At 42.0% G+C, this 26,176-nt stretch overlaps 4 protein-coding genes across 5 annotated transcripts in view; 2 read left to right on the forward strand and 2 right to left on the reverse strand.

Moving 5' to 3' along the window:
* Positions 1 to 24: 24 nt before the first annotated feature.
* On the reverse strand, positions 25 to 7,514 carry adck5 (aarF domain containing kinase 5; the record flags this gene model as incomplete). Its single annotated transcript, XM_080045903.1, has 15 exons — positions 25 to 838; positions 920 to 1,036; positions 1,435 to 1,687; positions 2,317 to 2,408; positions 2,502 to 2,580; positions 3,131 to 3,212; positions 3,310 to 3,393; positions 3,497 to 3,628; positions 4,193 to 4,306; positions 5,068 to 5,208; positions 5,289 to 5,489; positions 6,038 to 6,113; positions 6,589 to 6,738; positions 6,827 to 6,924; positions 7,509 to 7,514. 15 exons carry the CDS (start codon positions 7,512 to 7,514, stop codon positions 736 to 738), a joined length of 1,728 nt encoding a protein of 575 aa, XP_079902029.1. The 3' UTR covers positions 25 to 735.
* A 293-nt stretch (positions 7,515 to 7,807) lies between these two features.
* LOC307264492 (uncharacterized protein) lies at positions 7,808 to 10,265 on the forward strand (the record flags this gene model as incomplete). The annotated part of the gene is made up of 3 exons (XM_080045904.1): positions 7,808 to 8,204; positions 9,222 to 9,858; positions 9,955 to 10,265. The coding sequence occupies exons 1-3, from the start codon at positions 7,827 to 7,829 to the stop codon at positions 10,263 to 10,265; spliced, it is 1,326 nt and encodes a 441-aa protein (XP_079902030.1). The 5' UTR covers positions 7,808 to 7,826.
* Positions 10,266 to 10,985: 720 nt separating this feature from the next.
* On the reverse strand, positions 10,986 to 13,867 carry LOC307264619 (ATP-dependent DNA helicase RecQ-like). The gene is made up of 3 exons (XM_080046061.1): positions 12,819 to 13,867; positions 12,589 to 12,668; positions 10,986 to 12,305 (listed from the first exon to the last, which is right to left on the reverse strand). The coding sequence occupies exons 1-3, from the start codon at positions 13,349 to 13,351 to the stop codon at positions 12,127 to 12,129; spliced, it is 792 nt and encodes a 263-aa protein (XP_079902187.1). The 5' UTR covers positions 13,352 to 13,867; the 3' UTR covers positions 10,986 to 12,126.
* A 951-nt stretch (positions 13,868 to 14,818) lies between these two features.
* The window catches only part of ctdp1 (CTD (carboxy-terminal domain, RNA polymerase II, polypeptide A) phosphatase, subunit 1), a 68,498-nt gene continuing 57,140 nt past the window's right edge, over positions 14,819 to 26,176 (forward strand). For both annotated transcript variants that reach the window (XM_080045031.1, XM_080045032.1), the window contains exons 1-7: positions 14,819 to 15,291; positions 16,674 to 16,757; positions 18,065 to 18,158; positions 19,299 to 19,427; positions 20,447 to 20,597; positions 21,852 to 21,942; positions 22,399 to 22,565. In XM_080045031.1, the coding sequence (XP_079901157.1) occupies positions 15,002 to 15,291; positions 16,674 to 16,757; positions 18,065 to 18,158; positions 19,299 to 19,427; positions 20,447 to 20,597; positions 21,852 to 21,942; positions 22,399 to 22,565 (1,006 nt within the window). In that variant the 5' untranslated portion in view covers positions 14,819 to 15,001. The remainder of the gene's footprint in view (positions 15,292 to 16,673; positions 16,758 to 18,064; positions 18,159 to 19,298; positions 19,428 to 20,446; positions 20,598 to 21,851; positions 21,943 to 22,398; positions 22,566 to 26,176) is intronic.

Raw genomic sequence — 26,176 nt, forward strand, 5'->3', positions numbered from 1 at the left:
GACTTGTCTATTTCTTTATTGAAATGTTTAAGTGATAAAGACAGGAGTGTCTTTAAAAAGGAGGTAGAACATCATTCACATTGTTAAGAAAAACTACTTCAAAACATTTGCTTTGTTGGATCTGGACTGTTCCAAGCCTGCATGGAGCATTGGACCAAGAACACAAAACAGAAATGGTTTAGCCCACACAAACCTGACTTGTGTGGCATGAGATTGAACAATGTTTTGTTGTTGCATGAACTCTGGCTCCAGTTGGGATGCCACTACAAGGCTAGCAGAAAAGGTTTGCTACTTAAACATTAAAAGAGTAATACAAGTCTTTGTTGTATTGCCTAACCAGGATGCTGCAGATGCTACACAATATATTGCTTGATAGAATATAAGTCACCAGTTTCTTTAAAACAATCATCAGTTCAAATAATCTCTAACAAAAATCTTACATTTCATTTAAAAAAAGTTGCTGTCATAATATTACACTGAAAAAAAAAAGTGTCAATACTTATAATATAATTCCTACTTTTAATTAATTTAATTAAAGATGTCAGAATAGGTGGAGTCTACTGAAGTCCTTCAGTTCAAATAATTCCCAGTCCATTCTGATGAGGTCATGTGTGACATCACAGTTCAGGTCGGTTTTGGTGTGGAAATGGAAGCAGCACCAGAAGCAGCAGTTTTCGGAAGGCGGCGCTGCAGTAGTGATTGATTGCATAAACTGGGCTTGGAATAGCTAGTTCACTATCTGAGGTATTCGTACATTTCGGCGTCCAGAGATAGAAGACCAACGTAGGACAGCAGGCCGAGGAAGGAGCGCGTCACACTCATGGAAGCCATCTCCCACCTGTAAAGGAGTCATGGCGTTAATATCGGTCAACTAGTCTCATGGCAGTACATGCATTATGGACACAAACTGAGTGTTTACCTCAAAGCCAGTTCAAACTTGAGGCTCTCCCATGTTGTCCTCGCCCAGGAGAAGACCCAGAGCCTGGGCAGACTTCCCGTCCTCTCTGCCTGGATCTTCCCCCAGCCTCGCACCGCACTAACACATGGAGAAGGAGGGCATATTGTCAACATGCTGAATACAGATAACACACCGCTCTGTAGCTGAACGTCTTCTGACACCCGTCTACATTACTGAGCACTTAATGTAACTTTAAAGATGCAGTGCGTAGTAAGTTTATTTTGGTGGACAGTGGAAACAGTATTTGCTCAGTGAACTTTTTCCTAAGGAAGGTGTTGTTTAGTTTGTTTTAAAGCAACATCCTGGAACAGTCCACCAATGCGCTAGCGGTGTGTTCAATTGAAATGAATCTTGAGAGCAGAACAAGTTAAAGGAAAAGATTCAAATCTCAACATGTAGCCAGAGTATCAATCACTGGGGTTCCATGTTGTGATCATTTTAGTGCTGTGGCCACAGTGTGACCTGCTGCTACTGACCTCTTGGCCATGACAAAGTATCGGTCCACCGGCGCTCCCAGGGAGATGTTGATGCTGCGGACCGTGTTGATGTTCCTGAAGACCAGCAGCATGGGCCTGGGCATGGCCTTCAGCACCTGCATGATGCTCTCAAAGCGGTGGGTGGCCATCTGCCTCATGTAGGTGGTCTCCTCTCCGCTCAGGATGTTGGACAGACCCAGCTGACGCATGTTGATGGGCCGCTGCAGCAGCATCTCACTGAACAGGAAGTACTCTGCACGGCATGAGGGAAGAGGTGATTGTTAGTGGATCTGTTCGACACGTTGGTAAATGGTAAATGGACTTGACTTATATAGTGCTTTTTAGTTGATTTTCTCAGCCCCAAAGCGCTTTACATTTCTTACCACATTCACCCATTCATACACACAGTCATCCACCGATGGAAGTAGCTGCCATGCAAGGCGCCTTCTGAACCATCGGGAGCAATTTAGGGTTCAGTGTCTTGCCCAGGGACACTTCGACATGTGGCGGGGAGACGGGGGATCAAACCTCCGACCATGCGCTCCAGAGGCGATCTCCCTCGCTACTGCCGCCCACGTTGACTTTACGGGGTTACTACTTTAGAATGCCTCTGGGATTTCATTAGATGAAATGAGAGGAACTAGAGGGTTTACTTAACTCCCTTCCAGCTATCGAGAACATTTAAATTCATATCAAATTCGGAATGTGGCACCACCCTTAAATAGGGAAGCGATAGCCAATTCATTCAAATCAGTCTCATAAAATGAGCTGAAATGTTATAAGAAAATAATTAGAAGTTGCCGTTTCTGTTATGAGGGGGACAAAGAAATAAATAGTGTACACAACACAGCAGGGGAATACATACAAGGTAAGCGTTCTCACCTTTGACACCAAGTAAATAGGAAAACTTCTCCATGGCTGCCTCATCTCTCAGGACGATGGACCTCCACAGTTGACAAAGGGCCACTCTGTCACTGCGGTCAAAAGGTCACAGTCAGAGCTGCAGGCTAAGTGGCTAAGTATTCTCACAGGTTTACACTTAAAAACACAACTCAGCTGGATCTTACCGCTGACTCAGGAATTCGTACAAGCCGTGGTCCAACAGCACCAACTCTGCCTTCTTGTCAGGACCTCGTCTCACTAGAACTGCACACACAAACACTTTAGTGATAATGTGGAATGACCTGCCTAATGAATGCAGACTTGCAAAATCAGTATCCGCTTTTGAAAATCATCATGTGGATTTATTATATTATAAAGTAGTCCAGCGTTTCGTCACTGCCTTTTTAATTTAAATGCCTTTACTTTACAAACCTAAGTTTTTGGACTAGAATCAAACGTTTTTCGGACCCAATGCAGCTACAAAAATATTTACCTGTCAGTGCTTGCTAGTGGAAAACTGTAGGAGCGACCCTGTTTTTAAGTTACCCTTAACATATCTTTGGAATTCCTGCACTGCAATAACTTTGTACTTATCAGCTGCTGCTGTGATGTGCAATATACTTATATTAGCTAAGCCATTATATCTGTGTCTTCTAGTTTCTAATTTCTAAAATAAAAGCAATACGTTAACATAATTTAAACTTCTCTGGAGAGGAGAGAAAATACAAATAAGTGTACTAGTCATCGATGCAGAATACTAATAAGTACTCTTTCACTGTGTGTCACACACACACACACACACTCTTGTACCCACCATTTCCTGGATGAGGGTCGGCGTGGATGAAACCAGTGTAGAATATTTGCTCAGCGAATGTTCGGATCAGTTTATCTGCAGTCTGAAAAAAAATAATAATCCTTTTATAAATGTGTTTCAGCAAGCACCTTTATGATACCACTGAACATCATCTGTGTGTGTAACGTTCATCAACTCACATCTTTCAAACTTAATCCTTGTCTTTTAATCTCTTCCACATTGTTGACTTTGCAACCTTCGCAAAACTCTGTCGTCAACACTCTCTTTGGAACGAAAAAGAGAGAGAGAGAAAAAAATTATCTTTAGCCCAGGACAGGATGGAAGTCCAGTTATTTCTACATATGACATACATATAACAAACCTCACCTTACTGGTTTGCTCCCAGAAGACTTTGGGTATAAAAACAAAACTGAAGTGTTTCAGATCCTCGGCGCATCTCTCAGAGTTCCGTCCCTCGTTCTCAAAGTCCAGCTCTTGAGCCAACGTGCCCTTCAGATCCTAAAGGAAGAAGACTACAATCAATGGGCTTAAAAGGTGAAGTAAGCCATTTATTTATGTTAATATAAGTGTTAAATCGCTCTTTATTCATACAGTGATCACTTATATAGTGTGCGTGTTTAATTAAGCCGATCTCTCAGTCACTCGCTCTGCATGTAATCGGCAAATAAACTTTTCGGGGATCCCACCACTGATAACCAATCAAAAGAGAGAACGCTACAAACTGGCACCCGTCTCACTGCCGATGCACATGCAGAGCGACAGATGGGTGAATGTGTATATGCGCCTACAATGGCGGAGCAGGTAAAAATCCTTCCGTATGTCTGTTTTGATGGTTTTTAATCATGTTTAATCACACTTATGGATCTGAGATGATGCTAGATAACTCGCTGCTTGAAGACCGCAGTGCATTAATGTGGTGACGTAGGGACGAGGGAGGGGACTGCTAACTGCGGTCACTGACAGGAAGTTAGCTAAACTGACCATTCCGCTAACTGAACCTTTTAACCCTTCTCAACAGACTGTACACGGACGGCCTGCCAAGAAACAAAGCGGTTCACTGACCTTAAGAACCCATCGGAAGCCAAAGCTGGGATGCATGAACTTGACGATATCCAGCAGGATCTCCAGGGTTCTGATGTCACCGTCAAAGCGGTCCCTCAGGTCGATGTACTGCACCTGGGGGAGAACAGAAGAGAACCAAACCTGGCTTTAGGAGGAGTGTGGTCAACGTGATTGATTCAAGACTGGAACTGTTTTTTTTCTATTGGGGTTGCATGAGAGAGTTCTTCATTGGCAGAAAGGAAAAATGACGGTGGAGGAGAAAAAAGGGATTCTGGAGAAAGCTTGCTGCAAAAATCTTTTCCCCTGCGTTCCAAATGTACACACTTTTTCTTTTTACTACACTACATACTAAAATACAGAAGAGTTTTAGGGCCACAGGAGAGAAAAAAAAATCAGAAGGAAGATTTTTTTTTTTTTTCATTATGTCGAGAAATGTCAAGAATTAAAGCTGGGGTATGTGATTTCTGATTGGTCAAAGTTAACATGAGCTGTACACTTTGACCAATCAGAGTGAGGCTCCGATTCTCTGTTCTTATTGGCTGTTGGGACTGTCCATTCACTTTGGCACGATTTTGTTGGTGTAGACTAGAGCATGTCAGGGAGGGACCATAAGGGAGGGACCAAAGAGAACAAGTGGAGCGGTTGAGGTATTTGGCATTGTCCAGATTTGATGACTCCACCGTTAACGCTAAAACTAGTGGCAAGACTTAAACCATGGTTATACACCTGTGTTGGTCTGATTCTGCACATCATGTTTCTGCTATCTATTCGATGTGACCTTTTATTTTCACATAGAGTGACTGAAAGTAACCCAACCAAAAAGCAGGCAAAGAAGGAAATGAAGCATTGACTTGGTTCCCCTAATGGGTTCTCACCTTCACAGCGGCAGTTGTCCCGTCAAAGAGTTCTGCCTTGTGAACCTGGGCCAGGCTGGCGGCCGCTATGGGCTCATAGTCAAAGCTTTTGAAAAGCTGCTCTGGAGTTTTGTGGAAGTCTTCTTGGAAGAGAGCGTTCACCTGTCGCAGACACAAACACAATCCTAAGAAACTTCCTCGTGCTCTGAACTATGCTGCTTGGTTTGTGTCCCAGTTCTCACCTCTTTGTACCTCCTGTTCAAGGCCTTGTCTTCCAGTATTTGCAGGGTGCGGATGTATTCGGGGGGCAGGAGGTGGTTGAAGGAGCACAGGCCCTGGCCCAGTTTGATGTATATGCCCCCGTTGGTCACCGCTCCGTCCACCATGCATTGTGCTGCCCGCTGGTGGCACGCTGACATCTCCGCCAGGTAGGATGGGCTGCTCTAGCAGGGGAGGACGGCAGTTAGACATGATAGTTTGGTTTAACTTAGTCTGTTAAATATTGTAGTCCATGCACCCCTGTCAGTGCATAATATTACTAAAATGCCACATAAAAAGGTTGACTATGCTACAATTTCATTCAAAGTGAAATGATAGTCACACAAAAGTAATCCGACTCAATGATCACTTCTGCCTCACTAGAATGTGTGTTTACCTGCACAGTCCCCCAGTCCCCCCTGCGACATAGCAAGGAGGAGCTTGGGTGAAGCTTAGACCTGCATCTTCCGTTTGCAAAACAAAACCAAGAAATGCTCTTGTGTAAAATCCAGCCAGAGAGAGGAGGACTGTGCAGATACACACACCACCACATATTCTTGTGGGGGCCGAAGTGATTATTGAGAGGGATTCATTTTGTGGGCCTCTTGTTTAATTAAAATGTTGCATAGTCAGCCTTTAAGCTTCAAGCAAGATATAGACATTCAGGTGTGTGACAGCCAATAGTCATATGGATTAAACGTCCATCGAGACATTGTCATGACATGAAACTTACCTCATCCAGGCCACGCAGAGCCACGTTGCTGGTCCACCAGTAATCCACAGAGACAAAGATTCCCACAGACAGAGACCTGAGGAAACACGCATAGCTTGATTGGAGGATGCTACGGTAGGAGGATCTTTCATTATTTTGTTGAATCTAGCGCTCTCTTTGGACAGAAGCGGTAGTGTTTTCGCGATACAAGCGCCTGCTGTCCTTAAAGGCCTATTTCACCAGTGGGAATATGAAGGTGTATTGAATTCTGAGATCCTATATAGTATAAATGTGCAAAAAAAAAATTAAATTGGTTCATCCTAGCCTGAGAAAAGGCAGAAAGAGTGTTTTATGGTCTCACTGTCTAACCCTACATTTCTCTTTCTGTGATGTCACAGATGTCTTTAAGCTCTTTGCTAGCGCGTGGCGGCGGCGCATGCGTTTGTTTAGGAAGAGAGTGAAAGAGAGACGGCAGGATGAAGTCAATGGATTTATATGTGACTAAGTCAGACTAATATTGGTAATATGACCATGGTTGATTTAGTACCATTCAAAAAGACATTCAAACACACCTGCAGAAGCGACCCATTCCTTCGATCACGATCCTCATCTTTCTCCTCTCTCTGGGTTCTGACACAGCATACTGGACGCCTACAGCCACCGGTACACCGACACACACGCCAACCACTGTCTTCCATAGCAGCCCTCTGCGCTTAGCTGGCCTGGAAGCAGCAGGAAACGTTGCCATTCATCAAAACATGCAATATCACCGTATGGGCATTTATCACTGTATGTGATGTTATTTGGTACCTGAGTGAGCTGAGGGATCTGATTGGTTGGAGCGAGGGGCCGGGGGGATGAGGGTAGCGTCGTCGGAGCAGAGCCATGTGATGCAGACACAACCTCACCTAAAGAGAGAGAGAGAAAACAGCCCTATTTATCTACAGAGCAGAAGCCAAAGACTATTCTGTTACCAAGATGTTCACCTAATCAATGTTTATGTTGAACTCTTATCTGTATCAATATACTAATATGACTGTGGACACACAGCACTAGGTTAAGGAGAGAAAGTGAACTCTGGACCCTTGCTCTGTGTTTGTCACTCAGCTTAGTTAACTCAATCAGCTTAACTTTTTGACACTTAGTTTTGTACAGTTTGAACTTGGCGGGGGTGGGAGTATGTGTGTTTCCTTCCGGATCAATAAAGTATCTATCTATCTATCTATCTATCTATCTATCTATCTATCTATCTATCTATCTATCTATCTAGCATCACAGCACATGAATAAATAGACAGCAGTAGAGAGAGAGTGTGTGTGTGTGTGTGTGTGTGTGTGTGTGTGTGTGTGTGTGTGTGTGTGTGTGTGTTTTGGGAAAGAAGAAAATAAGGGGGGTGGGGGTGTCTAGGTCACTAGATCGAGGCCAATGTAATAAGCCGGGCTTGCTTTGTTGTTTATGTTCGCAGCTCGCTGTCTGCATCTGGGGGGACAACCAACATGTCTCCAGTGTTGACAAAGTGATGCACAGATAGCGCTGATGTCAGGTAGCCTGGTGCTACCAGACCATCGTACTTCATTTCATTTGTACAGAAGGTCTGGAGGTGCTGTAATTGGCAAACGTTCACTCACTTGGAGGCGGGTGTCTGTTGAAGTTTAAAACTATTGGATCTGCCCAGTGCCACTCTGGATCTGCCATAACCAATCACAATAGCGTTTGGTCGTGACGTATGTCATGCGCCGGGACCGGCCGGAAACTACGTTGCGCGCAGGCGCAGGCAGAGTACACAAACAAAACAAGATGAAGCGTGGAGATGTCTGTCAACGATAACTGCAGGTTTTGTTTATCTAGTTTTAGAGTTCAAGGAACAATTAAAAATTCTAAATTAATATTCGATACTAAGGACACAGATAATGTTTGCAGTCAACTGTCGAGGCTGGGTCTTGTCATTGACAATACGTCGCTTCGGTCTTATCGTATTTGCCGAAAATGCTGCGCGATGATTACCAGGCTACTGCGCGATTCAGAAATGTTGCAGAAGTGGAAGGACGCGGAGACAGAGACGTGCCATGGGGGAGATGACAGTTCCACTGACAAGAGAGTCAGAGAACCTACACCGTCGAAAACTCCAAGGGCCGTAAAAAAGTCCAGGAAATCCACTGAAATGCCGTCGAGAACCAGTGTGACCAAGGTAAGGAGACCAAACGAGTTGTTATTTATTTGTAGTCTTTGTCATGCTGTTTTCTCATTCGTTGTATTGCCTCAGATAAACATCCATGTAATTGTTATCAACAGTAACTGCTTCACTAGTTGAAACGCAACCTAACTAGGGTGAGTTGCCCTAATGTGTTACAGAGCATTCTAGAGCATTTATCTCTTATTTCTGACACATGTAAATAGATAATATTGTTTTAAAAATGTTTTAAGTTTTTTTCTTCTTCAATCAATCTTTAGCTGTCCCACATTCGGAAAGGTTTTTCCAAAAGTGGGACAGCATGATTTGCCTAATCTGGGACAGTCATTTAAAGTGGGGGAATACACATGTAGGAAAATCAAATGTGCAATATGAATTTTATTCAATGTGTGGTGGCAGATATTGCATATGATATATCTCTGGACTCAAATGTTGGAATGCTTATTAAGGCAATAGGAAACATTGTTTTTATCTTGTATAGACTCATAAGTGTAGTGAGATATATTGCATGTTGTTTAATTGTAAACTGAAATGTAGATTCCTCAAATGCGTATCCAACAAACCACTCAGACGGGCCACACCTCTTCTATTGTCTTATGCTCAGAACTCCCCCTGCTGTGTCTTCAAACTGTCCCCCCCTCACATGACTGGCCAATTGAGAGCATTGCATTGTTGTTATGGTGAACTGAAGCCATTTTTGTATCTCAACCTGTCTGCCTCCCAACCTTTCTCCCCCTCCTCTTGTAATGTAAATTAGTCGTCTTCCCCCACCCAGCTTCCTTAAGTATGTATATTTGAACCTGTCTCCTACGTATTGTAATTTAGACTCCCCCCTGGGAGGCACACACACACACACACACACACACACACACACACACACACACACACACACACACACACACACACACACACACACACACACACACACACACACACACACCTTTTAACATACCATAGACCTACTCCCCTGTAATTGAATTTTCATGCAAGATTTCCCTTTTGTTTTTATTTCAGGTTGTGATCTACTATGACCTCGTAGAACAGACACTGATATGCCAATCTGACATAGCTGGTATTGTTGAGAATTTGGCAAAAAGGAAGTTTACCAGAGCTGCCAATCTCATTTCAAGACACAAAGAGATGATGGAGCATTTAAAAGCCAGTGTGTTGGATGTAGTGGAGGCTGACTGTGCGGCCCTGTGTAAACGACAGAACCAGTTCATGCTGTGGAGGTCGAGTGCGGAAGACCTGCAATCATTTTCATTTCAAGAGTTACACGACGACCTGAAGCGACTGTCCCCGTTCCTGTTCAGCGTTATATCAACAATCACAAACGACTCTCTCCCTCACATCTGTGCTGCAGCCTCAGTGGCTTTGAGAGGAAGAGAGAACCGTCTTTCAGCCCTATCCTACTACATCAACTCAGTGTTATTGTATGGTGGGGCAAAAAAGGCAGTTTTCCAGCGACTGGCCAAACTGGGCATCTCTACAGTACACTCCAATGCAGTTGGCAAACAGCAAGAAATGGCCAACTACTGCATGCTTCCAGTCATGTCCTTAAAACAGGACTTGGAGTCATTCCTGAATCAGCCCAGCACAGATGAACAAGAGAGGATTATTCAAAGAAGCCTTGAAGATCTGTCCTTATCAGGTGAGTTTGTTCAACATAACCTTTAGGTACACTTTAGAAGTATGCATTTTTTCCCTACTATAATGACTAATTGTATTTATGTGTTCACTACCATAGAGACCACTGTCCAACCAAGCAAGGAGGTGGACGTCGCTGATACCTTCACATTCCAAACACTGTCAGACTTGGACATGGCCGATTTGGGTGTTGCTCCATTGTCTGCCTCAGCATTGCCAACCTCATCTGCACCTCAGACATATTCAATCATTTTCGACAACCTGGACTTTTACATGCAGACGCACCATCAGTCCATCAGCCAAACCAACAAGTCAATACACTGGATCCACCACATGTGTGTCATCAACAGGATCAACTCACTACACCTCGACAAGTTGAAACCGGCAAATTCTATGATTGCTGTCTCGTGATGGCCCATCTATTTATACACAGTACTGTCATTCCTGGTCTGTAATGCTCCTAGTCTGGTCCTACCAGACCTTTGTACTTCATTTGAAGCTCTGTTACCGAATTACTTGGAATGTTTGTATAAATGTGTACATAGTTAATATTGTTATTGTATATTGTTATAAGTACTTTTTGGTTGAATTAGTAAATTAATTAGTTTTTAGCTCTTCTATTTGCCTTGTAAATTGTATGTTCTGTATTGTTGTACAGCCAGACTAAAAAACTCTTTCTTCCCCACTGCCCTCAGACTCCTAAACAACAGATAGGAGTCTGCTGTTACTGTTGTTATTATTCTACCTCAGGACTGCCACCACTGTTTACATTTTGGTTATGCACAACGGCACACTTTCTTTGATTTGCACTATTAAGTTTTATTTGAGCATATAGTTGTTGTTTTACCTAGTTGCTGCTCTATTTGCCTGGTAAATAAAAATGTATATTCTGAATTGTTGCTGCTTTTTTTCTATTTTACTTGTATACTGCATATTTTAATTTCTTTCTTGGCATTCACTCTGTGGAAAACAAGGAAGAATTCCATTGTATGACTGAGAACATGTTTCCTATTTTGCATATGACAACACTTGAATCTTTAAAGAATACCTTTTAATAGTACGTCTCATCGCTTCCTTTATAACTTAATAATGGTCTTACAAGTATTTGTTTTGCACTTTTATTTAGCACATTTTGTAGAATTGCACAAATTACAACCAAACGCATTTACAAAATAGGTACAACTGACACCAACCATGTTCCTGCACAAGTACACAAAAGAGGGTTTAAGTGTTCCGATCACAAGCATCACTGACTTCACTGTTCAGACTCAGAGCTACTGACACGGCTTAGGAGTGCATCTTCAACATCATCATCATCGTCAAAGTATTCACTGTAATAGAGATCTGGGTCAGTTGCATGCCTCTCTGAATCATATTGCAAATCACCATCAATATCCCCAAAAACATCACTGATGATAATTAAAATCTCCTTTGCATGGTCCAATTTAAACACAGGAAGGTTATTGATAATGTATGTGAGGTCAAATATGTATTGACAGTGGGTCAATACTGCATCAACCAGTTGCTGGCTGAATCCAGTGCAGGCTGCATGTGAGGTGTACAGTGGAATGGATGAATTGGTTAAACTACCTCTGTAGTCATTCAGCAAATCTGCAATCAAAGACTTCTCATTTACAGCCACATGCCTAGATCTCTGATCAGTTGGTTCAGCTTCAGTAGGTTCATACTTTGGCGTGGCTTCTGTACATGTTCCAGATGAACAAGAGCAAACAGTCTGACAGTATGTACAACAGAGATGGCCTGGCTCTACGTTACTGGGTTCTGCTTCAAAATGTGAATAGAGAGATTTCCTGAAACACATGTCTTTTCCAACAGCAAGCAGTTTTTTCACCTCTTCATCCACCTTGAAGTACTGTCCGGTGTTGTAGAGGATGGCATGTGATGGCTGACCATGCCTCCCAGCCCTGCCTGCCTGTTGTAAAATCACCTCTAGGACACTTGGAGCCCCGTACATTACCACGTGTGAAACATTAGGGAAATTTAACCCCATCCCCAGAGCTGTTGTTGCCACAACTATCCGGCAATTCCCTTCCCCCCTCATTGAAGCCAACACTCTCTCCTTGTTTTGGGGGAGGGTTTTGCTGTGGAACATGCCAATCAGGAGGTTCTCACTTCTGCAGTCCGGATCACAGCCTACCCAGGCATGTGCTTGCAGTTCTGCCTTTAAATAAGAGAAAACTCTACCCACTGATTTCAGGCTTTGGCAATAAATTAATATTGGTTGCATTGTTGAGCCCTTGTCTTTTGCATGTTACACAATCCAGTCTAGGCAGTTCATGTGATGAGAGGGCACCTTGCACAACCCAAGACGGATGTTTTTCTTGTTGGGACTGGCAATGATGGAAACTGCATTGTCCATATGGAGAAGTCTGATGACTCTGCTTCTGGACTTGATGTCAGCGGAGGCAGTCAGGGCCAAAACAGGTGTACCTGGTAGAGTAAAAAAGTTCACAATTAACACCCATTTCATAACGTACCCAACAAGTTGTCTAGTGTTTGTTTAATAGACTATGGCAGGGAGGATTTAATGAAGAGCGCTATGAACATGAATGCACTTTCCGAGTGATCACGCAATTCGGTTACATTACAGGGACAGTAACTAATCCTTGCAACAGATATATCTATACAGAATGTTGACATTATAATAGCATACAAATGAAATATTCTACAACATGTAAGATGAGCAACACAGAGGGCAGTGCATTCAACTCACCCTCTTTGGCAATGGATCTTAGCTCCCCGAGCTTGGCAAAACTGTCCCGGAATGCCGACTCGCCTTTGGAAGCCTCGCCCCTGAGAAAAACGAAATGAAGAGTACAATTCCTCATGAATCTAACAGACTTTGAATGCATGTTGAATGCAAAATGACAACGTTAGCCTAAGCTATCGAGTTTGCAAAAACAGCCCTATTATGTTCTTTAACGGTATTAAGTGCTAACTTACCATTTGTAGGTAACGTGGACCTCGTCAACGACGATGCCAATGAGGTTTTCCTGGTAAATGCTTGAGGCTAGCATTCGTCGCCATTTATTATTTAGCAGCCAGGACTCGGGGCTTCCGAACACCAGACTAAAGTTTCCAGCCAGAATGTCACCGTCATCATGGACACCGAGCTGCCCAGCACGAACTCCCAACTGTTCTGCCTCCTTCACTTGGTCCTCCATAAGTGCGACCAGAGGGGAGACGACAACAACTATCGGCTTAGCAGCATAGCTAGCGTTCTCCTTCGCTAACTCCTTCACGACTAACGGAGCCAGCTGGAAAATCAAACTTTTCCCGAACCCGGTGGGGAGAAGTGCCACAACATCATGGCCACCAACGAAATTCAGCAAGGCTTCTTCTTGCTCCGGCTTTAATGCATCGATATTCGGCAGCGTTGCAACAACAGACAGAATAGCTTCTCTTGCTTCCTTCTCCATTGTCTTCCTGTTATTGTTCTGACTACAACTGAAACTCGCGCGCAACTTCGACGTCATCGTTCTCAACCACTCCCTCTGTTCGCTGATTGGACCCTCAGAAATCTGAGTCGAGCAGGATCCCACTGATACACCCCATCACCAGACTGACTACTGAAGGGAAAATGAAATTTGGCCGGAAGTAGGAGGGCGGGCGGAGCCAGGCTAGATGTCAGGGACCTTAGCTGTGAAAATATCAACCAAGCTCTGTGTCACTCAGACACAGAGTGTAACGGGAAATTGTGAAAGGCAGCTGAGCAACCTTGACAAATACTCTTTGTTTAAATGTCAAGTAAATAACAATAAAACAAGTGTGTCCTGTATTACAGATACCATACACCCAGCTCCATCTCTAACACCTTGTCCACTGGTATCTGTTGTTAACTTGACCTGCTGTCAATTACAGTTAACGCTAGCGTGGCTATCTGTGGGTCAACCAGCTAACTTGAGCTAACGCTATTATCAAACCGAGTAAAATATGTTTCAGAAAATATGGTTTATTTACCACTTTGTTGGTCTCCCCTGCCATGTCTCCAGGGATAGCAAAATATACTTTGCTGCCTTGACGTACAGACCAGTGTCCTTTCTCTCAAGAATGGTAGTGAGCACTGTCATTAAGTCCAGCTCATCGACTGCTAACCAATCCCATGCGCGTGTATTACCCTGGTGGTGGAGCCGAAGAGTAAGATCGAGAGCGAGAGTGTGGGCACCCATTCACTGACTTCCGGTTTTGCTTAAATCTTGTTTTATGCATGGGCCCACGTCTATTTCATTTCTATGTCCAGACCATGGTCCTATTATAAGAGGTCCAGACTCAGACCCTTGAAGATATACAAAACCTCGAGTGTGCCATCGTATTAATTAGCGTGAACCTTTTTTTATTTTGTTATATTTGTTAGGTAAATGAAGGCTATTAATTTAAATTGAGATAACATTTATAATGAGAGAAAAACCCTGAATCTTTACTATTCAACAGGGTTCTTGTAATAGTGCTGCTTATGTCCAATGTTTTTTTTACACTTATGTATTGTTTTTAATACTTGTTTATTCGTTCTTTTTTATGTTCCAATGGAGAATTAAAATGTCGTTGTACACTGTGCAATATCAATAGGCATTGAATGAAAAAGTTGAACAGTTAAGAAGTGATTATATGAGTGGTAGGATTATCTCTATGTTACATCATCTTACATCAGATAAGCGTCATAAGCCAAAGACTCTGTGGGATCCACGGTCCTCATCTGACTCCAGCTAATGGAAAGTTGTAGCAACGAGAACAACAGTTTGAGTGGATTTTGTATGCAGGTCTAAAAAATAGGGCTATGTGATACAGCAAAACAAAACAAACGTTAAAACGTTCAACTAACTTTCATTATAGGGATTTTTAATTTATTTTGAAACGTCAGTGGAAAGCGTATTTTTCATCGAGCCGGATGCTGTACCGACCCGTGTCGCAGCGATGTTGCGCTTTCCTGTTTACGGGCGGGAAGAGCGAACATAGCAGACTGTGGAAGCTACTCTGTTTAAATCTGCAGCCCATTTGTTTTAATTCTCCTCGGCGCTGATGGGGCGCACTTTTTAAGCATTCACGGGTAGTCGCGAGTTCTAGTTGATTCGTTTTAGGTGGACCGTTGCTAAAAACTAAAGGTTATTTTTTTGGAGAGCGGGGGGCAGATGGAGGATCGTCCTGCGGATTCAGGCGGCGGTGGTGCGGCGTCGGAGGGCCCCGTGGTGCAGGTGGCAGATATATGCTGGCCCGCCGCGGCTCTCCCTCTACGGCTTCTCGAGTGGAAAGTCAAGCCCGGGTCTCTCGTTAACATTGACTCGGTGCTGGCACTGTGTGCTCCCATAGCCCCGGAGAAGGGGGCAGGGGCTGTCAGGCAGCCAGAGAAGAAGGTGAAAGCGGACCGTGCTGGAGTAGTTAAGGAGCTATGCTGTCAACTTGGACAAGTCATACCCCCCGGGTGAGTCAATGTGCTTGCTGTAGCTAGCTAATGTTTTCTGAAGTGTCCCTCATGCCCGGAAAAGGCTACAGGCAACATGTCTGCAGTAGTATACTGGAACCGCTTTTTAATAGCTTTTCACTCCACTCGCAGCAGTGCAACGTTTGCTAGCTAGCGAGCTAACATTGCTATGCTAGCTTGTTTGCTAGCTGATCTCCAACCTTCACTCACTCGCTCGTGTTAAGTCGGTCAAAATAAACAAGGAGGCTTTGGGCCAGAACTTTCAAAATAAAACTGCATTATTTTAGATGAACTGTTCCTGAACTTTTTCGGTGCCTGCGATTACAGTGGAAGTGAAAACAAACTTGAGTATTTTACCAACGTTATATGATTTCTTGAATTGTCACATTGATGGACGTTGTAGTCATGTTTACATGCTTTTCTTTTGAAAGCTACTTGAAGTGTTCTTGGCTAGTGTTGTTTGTCTTGACGAAATGTGTCCACGCGCTGTATTTTGACAGGTGAAGTACTGTCGCGTGCAACTGTGTTTTTGCCTGCTTCTACTTGCCCGTCCCGCCTTTATTTTCAGAATAACACGAGACGTATCGTTAGGCTTTTGGTTTCACATGTTTCGTTATTAATGTCTCTTAGTTTAACTTGTCGTTTTCCTGCATCGTCTTTACATTGTTCAACGTGTTCGGTGGAAGAGGTCTACGTTGCGGTCTTTTAAAATTACAAATGTTAAACACACCAATGACATAAGTGAACAATGACAGCTCTGATGCAAAGCAATGGTTGCCTGTGACAGAACACGGGTTTGGGATGTACCATGTAAACATATTGTCCCCTTACTTTGAAAAAAAAACGAAACAAAGTGCACCTAGTAATACATTATTATGAAAATAATAAACGTTAATTTAAAACAAAGTTAAAATGTATCATTATGCCGAAAAAGTGACTTCGCCAGGTGTACTAGAGGACTATACACATGATTCGCACCAGGGAAGAAGCATTTACACAGAATAGAAAGAGGTTAGCAATTTGTAATGCTTAGGGAGGTATTAACTGCAGAGTTATTGAATACCTTGGCGTAGTGCACATACAGTTACTTATCATTGTAACTCCGTGCATTACACCAAGTTAGTCAATTGTATTCTGTATATACAGACATGTTAATTGGATGTACAATTTGTTCTCCAAATAATGACCCAACATTTGCCACGGCAGTTACTCCAAACTAATTGATAACTGAGTTGCAACTGCAACAATATGTTTTCTCTAATAAACCAAATGTATTCCAATTTCTTGCAATCCACAAAGCAAACGTAATTTTATGAGAAGCCTGTCGAAAGATGGAACAAAATAATTTGAATTAACGTTTATTTTCTTTCTTTCTTTTCCAGGGGTGTCATCGTCAGAATAGAAGAATGCAGCCATCCAATCGTAATGAAGGGTTTGTGTGCAGAATGTGGCCAGGACCTGACTCAGTAAGGAAAACGCGAACAGATTTTTTTTTTTTTTTCCACTTTATCTGCTTACAACCTCACACAGTCACCTGACACGTTCCAAAGTCATTCAGTGAAAAAACGTTTTGAAGCCTTAAAAACTAAACCAACCCTGCGTTCCGAATCGCATACTTTTTACTATTTAGTATGGTAGAAAAAAGATTTAGGATGTCCCGATTCTTGGGCACAGATATAGGATGGATAGAAAGACCAGGGTGTCTACTTCATCCGGCCAAAAAATTTAGTGTTGAAAACAGCATCCTATTTGGGCGATTCTGACCCATAATCCATTGCGAACCTGAAGTGACGTCACATCAATGGAGCCTCCATATGAAAACAAACGTGGATGCGACGGATATAAAAGCAAGAGGCAAGATCAAGGCGCAATTTTATGATGATAAATAAGTAAAAGTATGTCCCAGTAGTATGCCTACTGCATCCTAACTAGATTCTTTTTATCGTCGGATGTAGTAGTATGTAGAATAGAAAAAAGAAAGGGTATGCGATTTGGAACGCAGGGCAAATATTTCCAAGCCCCAAGTATCTGCGGTGGATTCGGTTTTATTTTAATACAGAGAGAGAGAGAGAGAGAGAGAGAGAGAGAGAGAGAGAGAGAGAGAGAGAGAGAGAGAGAGAGAGAGAGAGAGAGAGAGAGAGAGAGAGAGAGAGAGAGAGAGAGAGAGAGAGAGAGAGAGAGAGAGAGAGAGAGAGAGAGAGAGAGAGAGAGAGAGAGAGAGAGAGAGAGAGAGAGAGAGCTCCTCGGGTCATTAATCAATCGCCACACTCTGCACCCTCCCTGTCACTTTGATAAAGATGTAACATTTACAGCTGTCAGTTAGAATCATGGACTCACTACATTCATTCCAGATTATAGTGATCTAAAGTAACATAGGGCTTGTTTGCTATTATTAGAGGAAGGAAAGAGTGGCTGTTATTGAAGATTTAGCTTGTAAGGTACAACGGAAGTTCTGTTTGACAGCCAACACCTCAGAGTTGGCATTATGAGGACACATAATGTTAGTAATACCTTGCACTAGCAAAACAATGTAATTCCAAAGTAGCTTAGAAGTGCTAACGATCAGACCAAATCGCTTGCTAACTGGAGTGTTTTTCTGTGCTCACTCCAAATGTTTGTTCGAATCAAACCATTAACAACCTGTCAAACACATTTTGATAAGATTGTTTTGTAATGGCTGACTTTTTTTATTTTCATATTCACAATTGGCCCCAAGGAAACGATCACTCCCAAAGCCACAACATGTGTTTAACTCCCACACTCTCCTTCTCAGGCTGCAGGGCACCAACGGGAACCAGCAAGCTCACATCTCCACGGCAACAGTCTCCATGGTGCACAGTGTCCCCGAGCTCATGGTCAGCTCAGAGGTGAGTCATGTGATGGAGACACCGTGTGTGTGTGTGTGTGTGTGTGTGTGTGTGTGTGTGTGTGTGTGTGTGTGTGTGTGTGTGTGTGTGTGTGTGTGTGTGTGTGTGTGTGTGTGTGTGTGTGTGTGTGTGTGTGTGTGTGTGTGTGTGTGTGTGTGTGTGTGTGTGTGTGTGTGTGTGTTGTCCAAGATATCTAATCACATATGGACTGTTTTTGAATTGTGCTGATATTTAGTAACCTCAAATTTAATCCTTTAATTCATTTCCATGCAGAAATAATAAAAAAATACTCAATGTATCCTGGGGATTAGCAAGTATTTGAGGGGTGGAAAATCTTACTAAAACATTTTGAGCGAACGCCTCTCAGCCCATAATAGCAGCCGTGCATTCAAAAGGTCCGTTTAGGTCTGGGTTGTTATTAAATACTCTATGCATAGTTAGAAATATATATATGCACCATTCTGTATCTATACCATATGCATATCCTTTGTTTGTTTATTTATTAGGGACAGTGCATATTCATGAACAGCTGCCAGATTTTAGCAAAAATGCTAGATTTCATCTGTTGTCCCTGGCATGCAAATAAATACAGGTCAAAAAAAAGAATACATATACAAAGGCACAAATAACTCAATAAAATAAAAGAGTTTAAAGGTGGTCACAGACTTGGTTTTCTTTTATCCACTGTTTGAGGTGTGTTTTGAAGGTTGAATCATTTTGTGAGTCTCTTATTGTGAGTGGGAGAGTATTCCAATATTTAGTTCCTTTGACTGACAGAACAGTTTGTCCGAATGTAGTGCGTCTGTATGGGACGTCACAGTCTCCTCGGGCTGTGGCCCTGGTGCCAGTCCCACTCGCAGACTTCAGCTTAATAAAATCAAGGTGGATAGGTGTGTGGCATCTGTCTCAACCTTATGCTAAGTTGCATTCCTATATTGAATCCAATACACAAGCACAAACAAAATGATGAATGAAAAAATGTAAACTGAGCAATACTTTTGAAATTTTAGTAATAAACACTTTATAAATAAATAAATGTATGTGTGTGGGGAGAAAAGCGCTGAGGTCATTCAAAAACACAAAGTGGTTGCTTGGGAGTTTTTTTTTTTTTCACACCTTTTATTTGATGTGCTCCAACAGCAAGCAGAACAGCTGGGCAGAGAAGACCAGCAGAGGCTCCACCGCAACAGAAAGCTGGTCCTCATGGTGGACCTGGACCAGACGCTCATCCACACCACCGAACAGCACTGCCAGAGACTGTCCAATAAGGTAGAATCAGTCCCATCATATTCCTCTTTTATACTGCCGGATGGAGAGAGACACCTTTTTTTTAGTTTATTTATCCCTACCAAGAAAAGTAGTTAGTTAAATGAAAACAGCTGTCAGTTTGTTTTGTCCTGTGTGAAAGGCAACTGTGGAGTTCCTTTTGAAAACAAATAGCTCTAGTGTGTACTCTCACCAAGGCCTAACAAACACATTTAATGAATTTCCTTCCACTTAAAACATTTGTAAAGCTCATATAAAAACAACTTTAAGCCGTGCGCTGTTAACTTAACATCGCTGTTTGCTCGCTGCAGTACTAGACCGTCTTTTTTCATCAACAGCTTGTCAATGAGCAGAATAGAGCATTCTCAAGGTATACATATTGTACCACCGACATTCTTTCTACACATAACAAACAACATGAGGACCCAACCTGGTCTAAACTTTGTGCTACAGTGGTGGTGAGAAAGGAGCAAGGCTTTGAACTGGTCTCATTCCTGACATCGTCTGTAGCGGTTCTTATTAAAACATACTTGACCTTTTTCAAAGTCAAAGTCTTTTGTCAGTTCTTAGATAGATAGATAGATAGATAGATAGATAGATAGATAGATAGATAGATAGATAGATAGATAGATAGATAGATAGATAGATAGATAGATAGATAAATACTTTATTGATCCCCCGGAGGAGAAATTCAGGTGTCCAGCAGCAGATAAAAACACATCCATCCATCATACATATGATATATGCAAGAAATACATCAGAATCCAAATGGCGTTTATCACTGACCCACAGTGCAGTTAGTAATAATAAAATAAAAATATAGAGTTAAATAAGATAAACAAGATAAACTTAAACAATATTTACATAGGATGAATTCTAAATACTAAGCAGTGCAAAGGAATTTTCTGTGCAATATAAAACAGTATATATAAAATTGAATAGAAAGTAAAAAATAGATAAGTTAAAATGAATAAGTAAGTAATAAGTTTTAATGGATTGTCTCATCATGTTATCTCTTCCAGGGCATTTTCCACTTCCAGCTGGGGCGCGGTGACCCCATGCTTCACACCCGCCTGCGCCCACACTGCAAGGCCTTCCTGGAGAAAATCGCCAAACTCTACGAGTTACACGTCTTCACGTTCGGGAGCCGCCTCTACGCACACACCATCGCTGGTAACTGACTCATTGTTTTTTTTTAATTTTTTAAGATATTTTTTGGCATTTTCCATGCTTTATTTGACAGTACGAAGAGACAGAGGTGAAATGCAGAGAACGACCGCGGGTGGGAATCGAACCCGGGTCTGCTGCTGGGCCCGGCCCGGGGGAGGGACGCCCTACCAACTGAGCTAAAAGCGCCCCACTGACTCATTGTTTAACATTTGTACTTGGCACTTTCCGCACATTATGGCCCACGATTAAGTTCACTGACTGTTTTTTTGCTCTAACTATACAGCATGTTGAAACCTATATAGATGTGGACAGTGTTTGTTGTTTTGGTCTTTTGCTTGTACTGGCCGTCTGTGTCCACTAGAGGGAGGTGTCTGCTCATGTTTTGTTTTCCAGCTGATATCGTCACTGTTGTGCATCTAAAGTCTCCTTATCATTTGCGAGCAGCGGCAGTGCTAAATGTTTTTAAAAAGTCCATGTGAATTGACTTTATATTATGCAATGACATTTTGGCAGGAGACCGGCCGGAGAGAATCCTTTTTGTTTTTCCAGCCTAGTTAGGTTTCTCTTCGTTCTGGAATTATGTAAATATATAATGTATACATTTGAATCTATTACATTTATGATTCAAGGCTGGCTTCTTTTTAAATGCTGGTATTGCCTGTTTGGTATTCAGGCTGCAGTCTTTCACCATTGCATATAGTAGAAGTAGCCATGGGATTGTACTGTGCGGCCTTCATTTGATGAATGTTTAATGCATTTTGAATTGGATTTTACCACTGGCCCTGATTCAGGGAGGTCAATTTGTCCTACAGCTATTGACAGCCTGTGTTGTGGTTAAAGGGGACTATAGCCGGTTAGTCTTTCATACCCTGGCTAGGACTGTATCTGTCCAAGGTTTTATCAAACTGAATATTTATTTTTACGCACAGATGAAGAAAAATTCAAATAAATAATCTGAGAAAGTACATTTTTCCACACTTTCTATACTACAGTACTACTGGGGGGGGGGGGGGGGGGGGGGAAGAGTAGTGAAAATGTCTTAAAGGATATGTTTTAAATGTATCCTAGAAATAAAAAAGCATATTTTGTTGTAAGTACTGAAGTATGTTTTTCTATGTAAGTGAAATACCTACTATGGCTATATTAGAGGAAGTTTTATCATTTCCTTTACAGCCAAATTCAATTCAATGATTCATTCAAAAACTGTATAATTTTTTTTTCTTTTCAACTGAACCATTGATCTTCATTTTTTTTAAGGCTTTCTGGATCCTGAAAAGAAGCTGTTCTCTCATCGGATCCTTTCTAGGGACGAATGCATCGACCCTTTCTCCAAGACGGGGAACCTTCGGTGGGTGCTGCTGCTGCTGCTGCTGCCTTCTGCTAAAGACGACCACTCAATCGATAGCTCACAGTTTTAGTCTGTGCTGACCCAAGTTATTTCACGCTGTTTGGTTTCAAGAGCAAAACATTCCCTTTTTAGTTGAGAGAAAAACTTGAAGTGTGTGAGAATTTGGTTCACTTACAAGGTGATGTTGTGAGTGACAATTACTTTGTTAAAAGAGTAGAGATCTAATATTCTCTGACTGTCACTTTTATAATGGATGATGTAAGAAATGCAAGTGCCACTCATTTTGATGTATAGCTAAACTCCAAATCCTGTCACTATAACATAACTACAGCCACAGATAGATAGAAATAATGGCCCTCACAGCATTTTCTTTTTTTTTTTTTTTTTAATTTGTCAAAAGAGCTCAGCCGTTTAAGTGTGTGTGTGTGTGTGTCGTGCTTGATTTGCCCCTGACAGGAATCTCTTCCCTTGCGGTGACTCGATGGTCTGCATCATCGACGACCGCGAGGACGTGTGGAAGTTTGCGCCCAACCTCATCACTGTGAAGAAATACATCTACTTCCAGGGCACCGGGGACATCAACGCTCCCCCCGGATCAAGGGACTCTCAGATGGCAAAGAAAGGTACAGTGGCTGCTACTGCCCACACAGCTTAGATAACACAATGCCCTAGTAAAATGGAGACAGCATAGACGACAGAGCTGCTGGCAGATTTATGCAACGCTGGGGCTGGAAAAGGAACAACCATGTTTTTCCTCCGCTGTGCACATTCCCCTGTGAGAGGCACTTTTGGCAGAAGTTCACAAACAAGTCAGTCCTGGGAACTCACTGATCCTGGGCTTTCTTTTTTTCTTTTGAAAGTGGCTACAAGGAACTGTCAGTTTTTGTTGATTCTTTTGGCTTCTTTGGACAAAAGCGAAAGTGTTTTTATAACGCCAGCGTTCAAATGCGTGTGTGTTTGTTTAGGAAGAGAGTGACAAAGAGAGAGCGCAGGATGCATTGTGATGTAATGTGATTAAATGTGACTATGTAAGATTATTAATGGTTACATGACGATGGTGAACCAAAGTAAACTTTGATTTAGTACCGTTTGTCTGCCTGCCCAAATTCAGTTTTTCTAAGAATAATCGGTCATCATATAATATAACAAATTATAAAAATAAAATTTTCGATGATGGTCTGGTTTGCTGTTACGAGTAGTTTATGATCGTCAGAGGAAAAATGAGACCGTTTCATGAACATTTAAAAGTTCCTCTCAGGAGGTTTAAGTTCAGGGTGCTAATGCTGAATATTACACAGTTCACATAAAGGTTTATATAACTATCTCACTGACGCTCAGCTCTGACGGCAAGTGAATTGCAATAGAAGGACTTATTCTCTGCACCTCAAATCAATGCAATTCATGAATATTTGAGGTCTTAAAGATATATATATATATATTTTTTTTTTGGCATTTTTTTTATGCTTTATTGATAGTGCAGAGAGACAGAGGTGAAATGGGGCAGAGAGGGGAGTGACATGCAGAGAATGACTGCGGGCGGGAATCGAACCCGGGTCTGCTGCTGGGCCCGGCCCTGGGGGGGGGGGGACACCCTACCAACTGAGCTAAGGGCGGCCCCAATCTTTGAGGTCTTAACGGGTTCCAATACCATCTCCTCTGTTTGTCCCTCCGCGTTGCGCTCCATGGCACAGTGTATGCTCCTTCATTATCATAGCAGGAAACAGGTTGCCGGGAGCCAGCCAGTGTGTCTCCTTTGGGACTGCTGTATAGGTGCCCCCTCATTTACACCCACTCTCCGGCTGGAGCTTCAATTAGCGGGAACTCCTGATTTGCACTGATCCTATGTTACAGCAGCTGCCAGCCTCAGCTATGGCCCTTGTGTTTTCGATAAACATGAGAATTTCTCACAAGCTTCAATCTGCCCAAAGTGGATATGGTCCAATGTCAAACTCTTGGTGTGTTTTTATTCATTTATTTCCCCCTGAAGATACTCTCTTGCTGCTTTGCAAGTCAAATATTATAGGTAGGCATTAATGCGCACTTGCTCTGGTAATGTCTGACAGAGGAATTTCATACATACATTTAATTATAGGATTCTATTATTTTTATTTAAATGTACATTCATACATTTTGAATATGGAAGCTACTTTATTTTTCATTAATGCTATTAACGGTGTCAAAGAAACCTTGATTTATTCATAACAGGGAGATTTAAAAGTATAATGAAATAAAGAAATATTGACTAGTACAGCTATAAGCGACTTCTATGTATGTGCTAGTGTACTTTTGACTATATAATCTGGATATTTGACTTGTGAGCCTCCCTAACTAACACTTATTTATTATTTGCTGTTTATTATTGTACCACACCCTGTATCGTTGAATACATTGAACCATGTAAACTAGGGGTGTGCACGGTTACACGTGTACACGTTTGTAAATCATAACCGTTTAGGAAAAATCAATAAACGAAAACCGTTCTTTTTTTTTTTTCAAATTTTCTTTTTTTTAAAGTTTTTCATTATGTTCTGGAGACACACATTTATTGATTTTACCTCACTAATAAAGTCATTGGGGATGATAAAAGGTAGTCTGCCGAATCTGTCTGTCCCTCGGCGAGTGTGTGTGTGTGTGTGTGTGAATGAGTGTGTGTATCGGCGCACACACACACATACGGGGGGACTCGCCGTGCTGGGGCTCGTCTCACAGCCACGGAAGAGAGATGAAATATAACCTAAATATTAAAGTTACCCGGTTGACGTGAACTACGCTCGTAAGTAGCCCAAACTTTATAACACCTGTTCAACCTGCATACACGTGGACATGTAGAAGTCGTAGAAATGTGCGATAGGCTATATTAATCAGGAAATTAATGAAGCGCGATAATGACGGCGCACATGACAGCCAGGCGAACGTGTGTATGTGTGTGCCATGGACCTATTATAAGAGGTTTGTAAACCATAGAAAGTATATAAAAACGAGCGTGGTTCATGTCAACTGTGTGTTTACAGGCGAACGAACGCGTATGTGTGTGTGCACGCGCGCCTACAAGACGGCGGGCGCACGAGGACAATGACGTCACGGTTAACCGTGTACACGAAAAAAAATCCGTCGTGTACACGGTTAGACATTTTTGTAAACGTTCACACCCCTAATGTAAACCATGTAAGTCTAAAAAAAAAGGGTACTTTTTGTTTTTGAGAAGGATAGTTCAAAAGTTTTGCCCACAGTCTTAATTTGCTGCATTCATATTCTGGAGTTTGGTGACCACTGGCCAGTGCCCTGCCACCTCATATTATTTAGCTGCAACCTCCTATCTATCTATCTATCTATCTATCTTGGCGCTGTGGCTTCAAGTGATCGAGTATGCTTCAACCAAGCCAATGTATCATCAGTGGCGGAGGTGTATGTTAACTTTACAGTACATACAGAAAAAAGACTAAATCATTACTTTTTGACTGTCTCCGTGTCAGTATCGCTGTCTAGTGTATTATTCTGTGATGTTGACAGGTTATCACTAGACAATTTTATTTCACGCTCCGAGAGACACTCGGTCTTCCCAAAGAGACTCCCAAGAGGTTCCTTTTCTGAGCTTAAATCTGGGTTATCCACTGGGTAGAATGTACAATTGTGACAAAGTTCTGACTTAAGAGGTTTATTATAACTAGGTCACAGATCTTCCACAATGCCAGTACATGTTGGAAAGGGCAATGAGAGGTGACAGTAGTGAGGTGATAGGCAGTCAAATGATGAATCGAAAAAATTGAGAATGTGTTTTATTTCTAACAAGTTAAGACAAGAAAAGGAAAACAATCAAATAAAATGGTGAAACAAGTAGACAGACATAATAAAGTAGTATCTACAAACGGTTAGTTAGATTCTCTGTCCTTTTACTCTGTTAATGAGGAACACAGCCGCTACAAAGTTGATTCAGAATTACTGTCATTGTTGTTGCTCTAGCTAACACATTTTAAGTGGCTAATTCCTCTTTAAGAGGCAAGTACATGCTGTGATATGCTGAGAGGCAAGTGGGCCATACAAAAAACCCTATCATTAAAATAAGAAAACTTTTTAATAATTTCTTTATCATTATTTCACACATTTTATTTATATATTTTCCACAACTTAGTCATTCATTCTTTTAATATCTAAAGTCTAGGTCCATCTCTTACTCTTTCTTCATGTGTTGATTGTGCTGCATATGTCTTTGAACAGAACACTGTGTGATTTTTCA

Source organism: Ammodytes marinus, assembly GCF_949987685.1.
Source record: "Ammodytes marinus genome assembly, chromosome: 17".
NCBI lineage: Eukaryota > Metazoa > Chordata > Actinopteri > Uranoscopiformes > Ammodytidae > Ammodytes > Ammodytes marinus.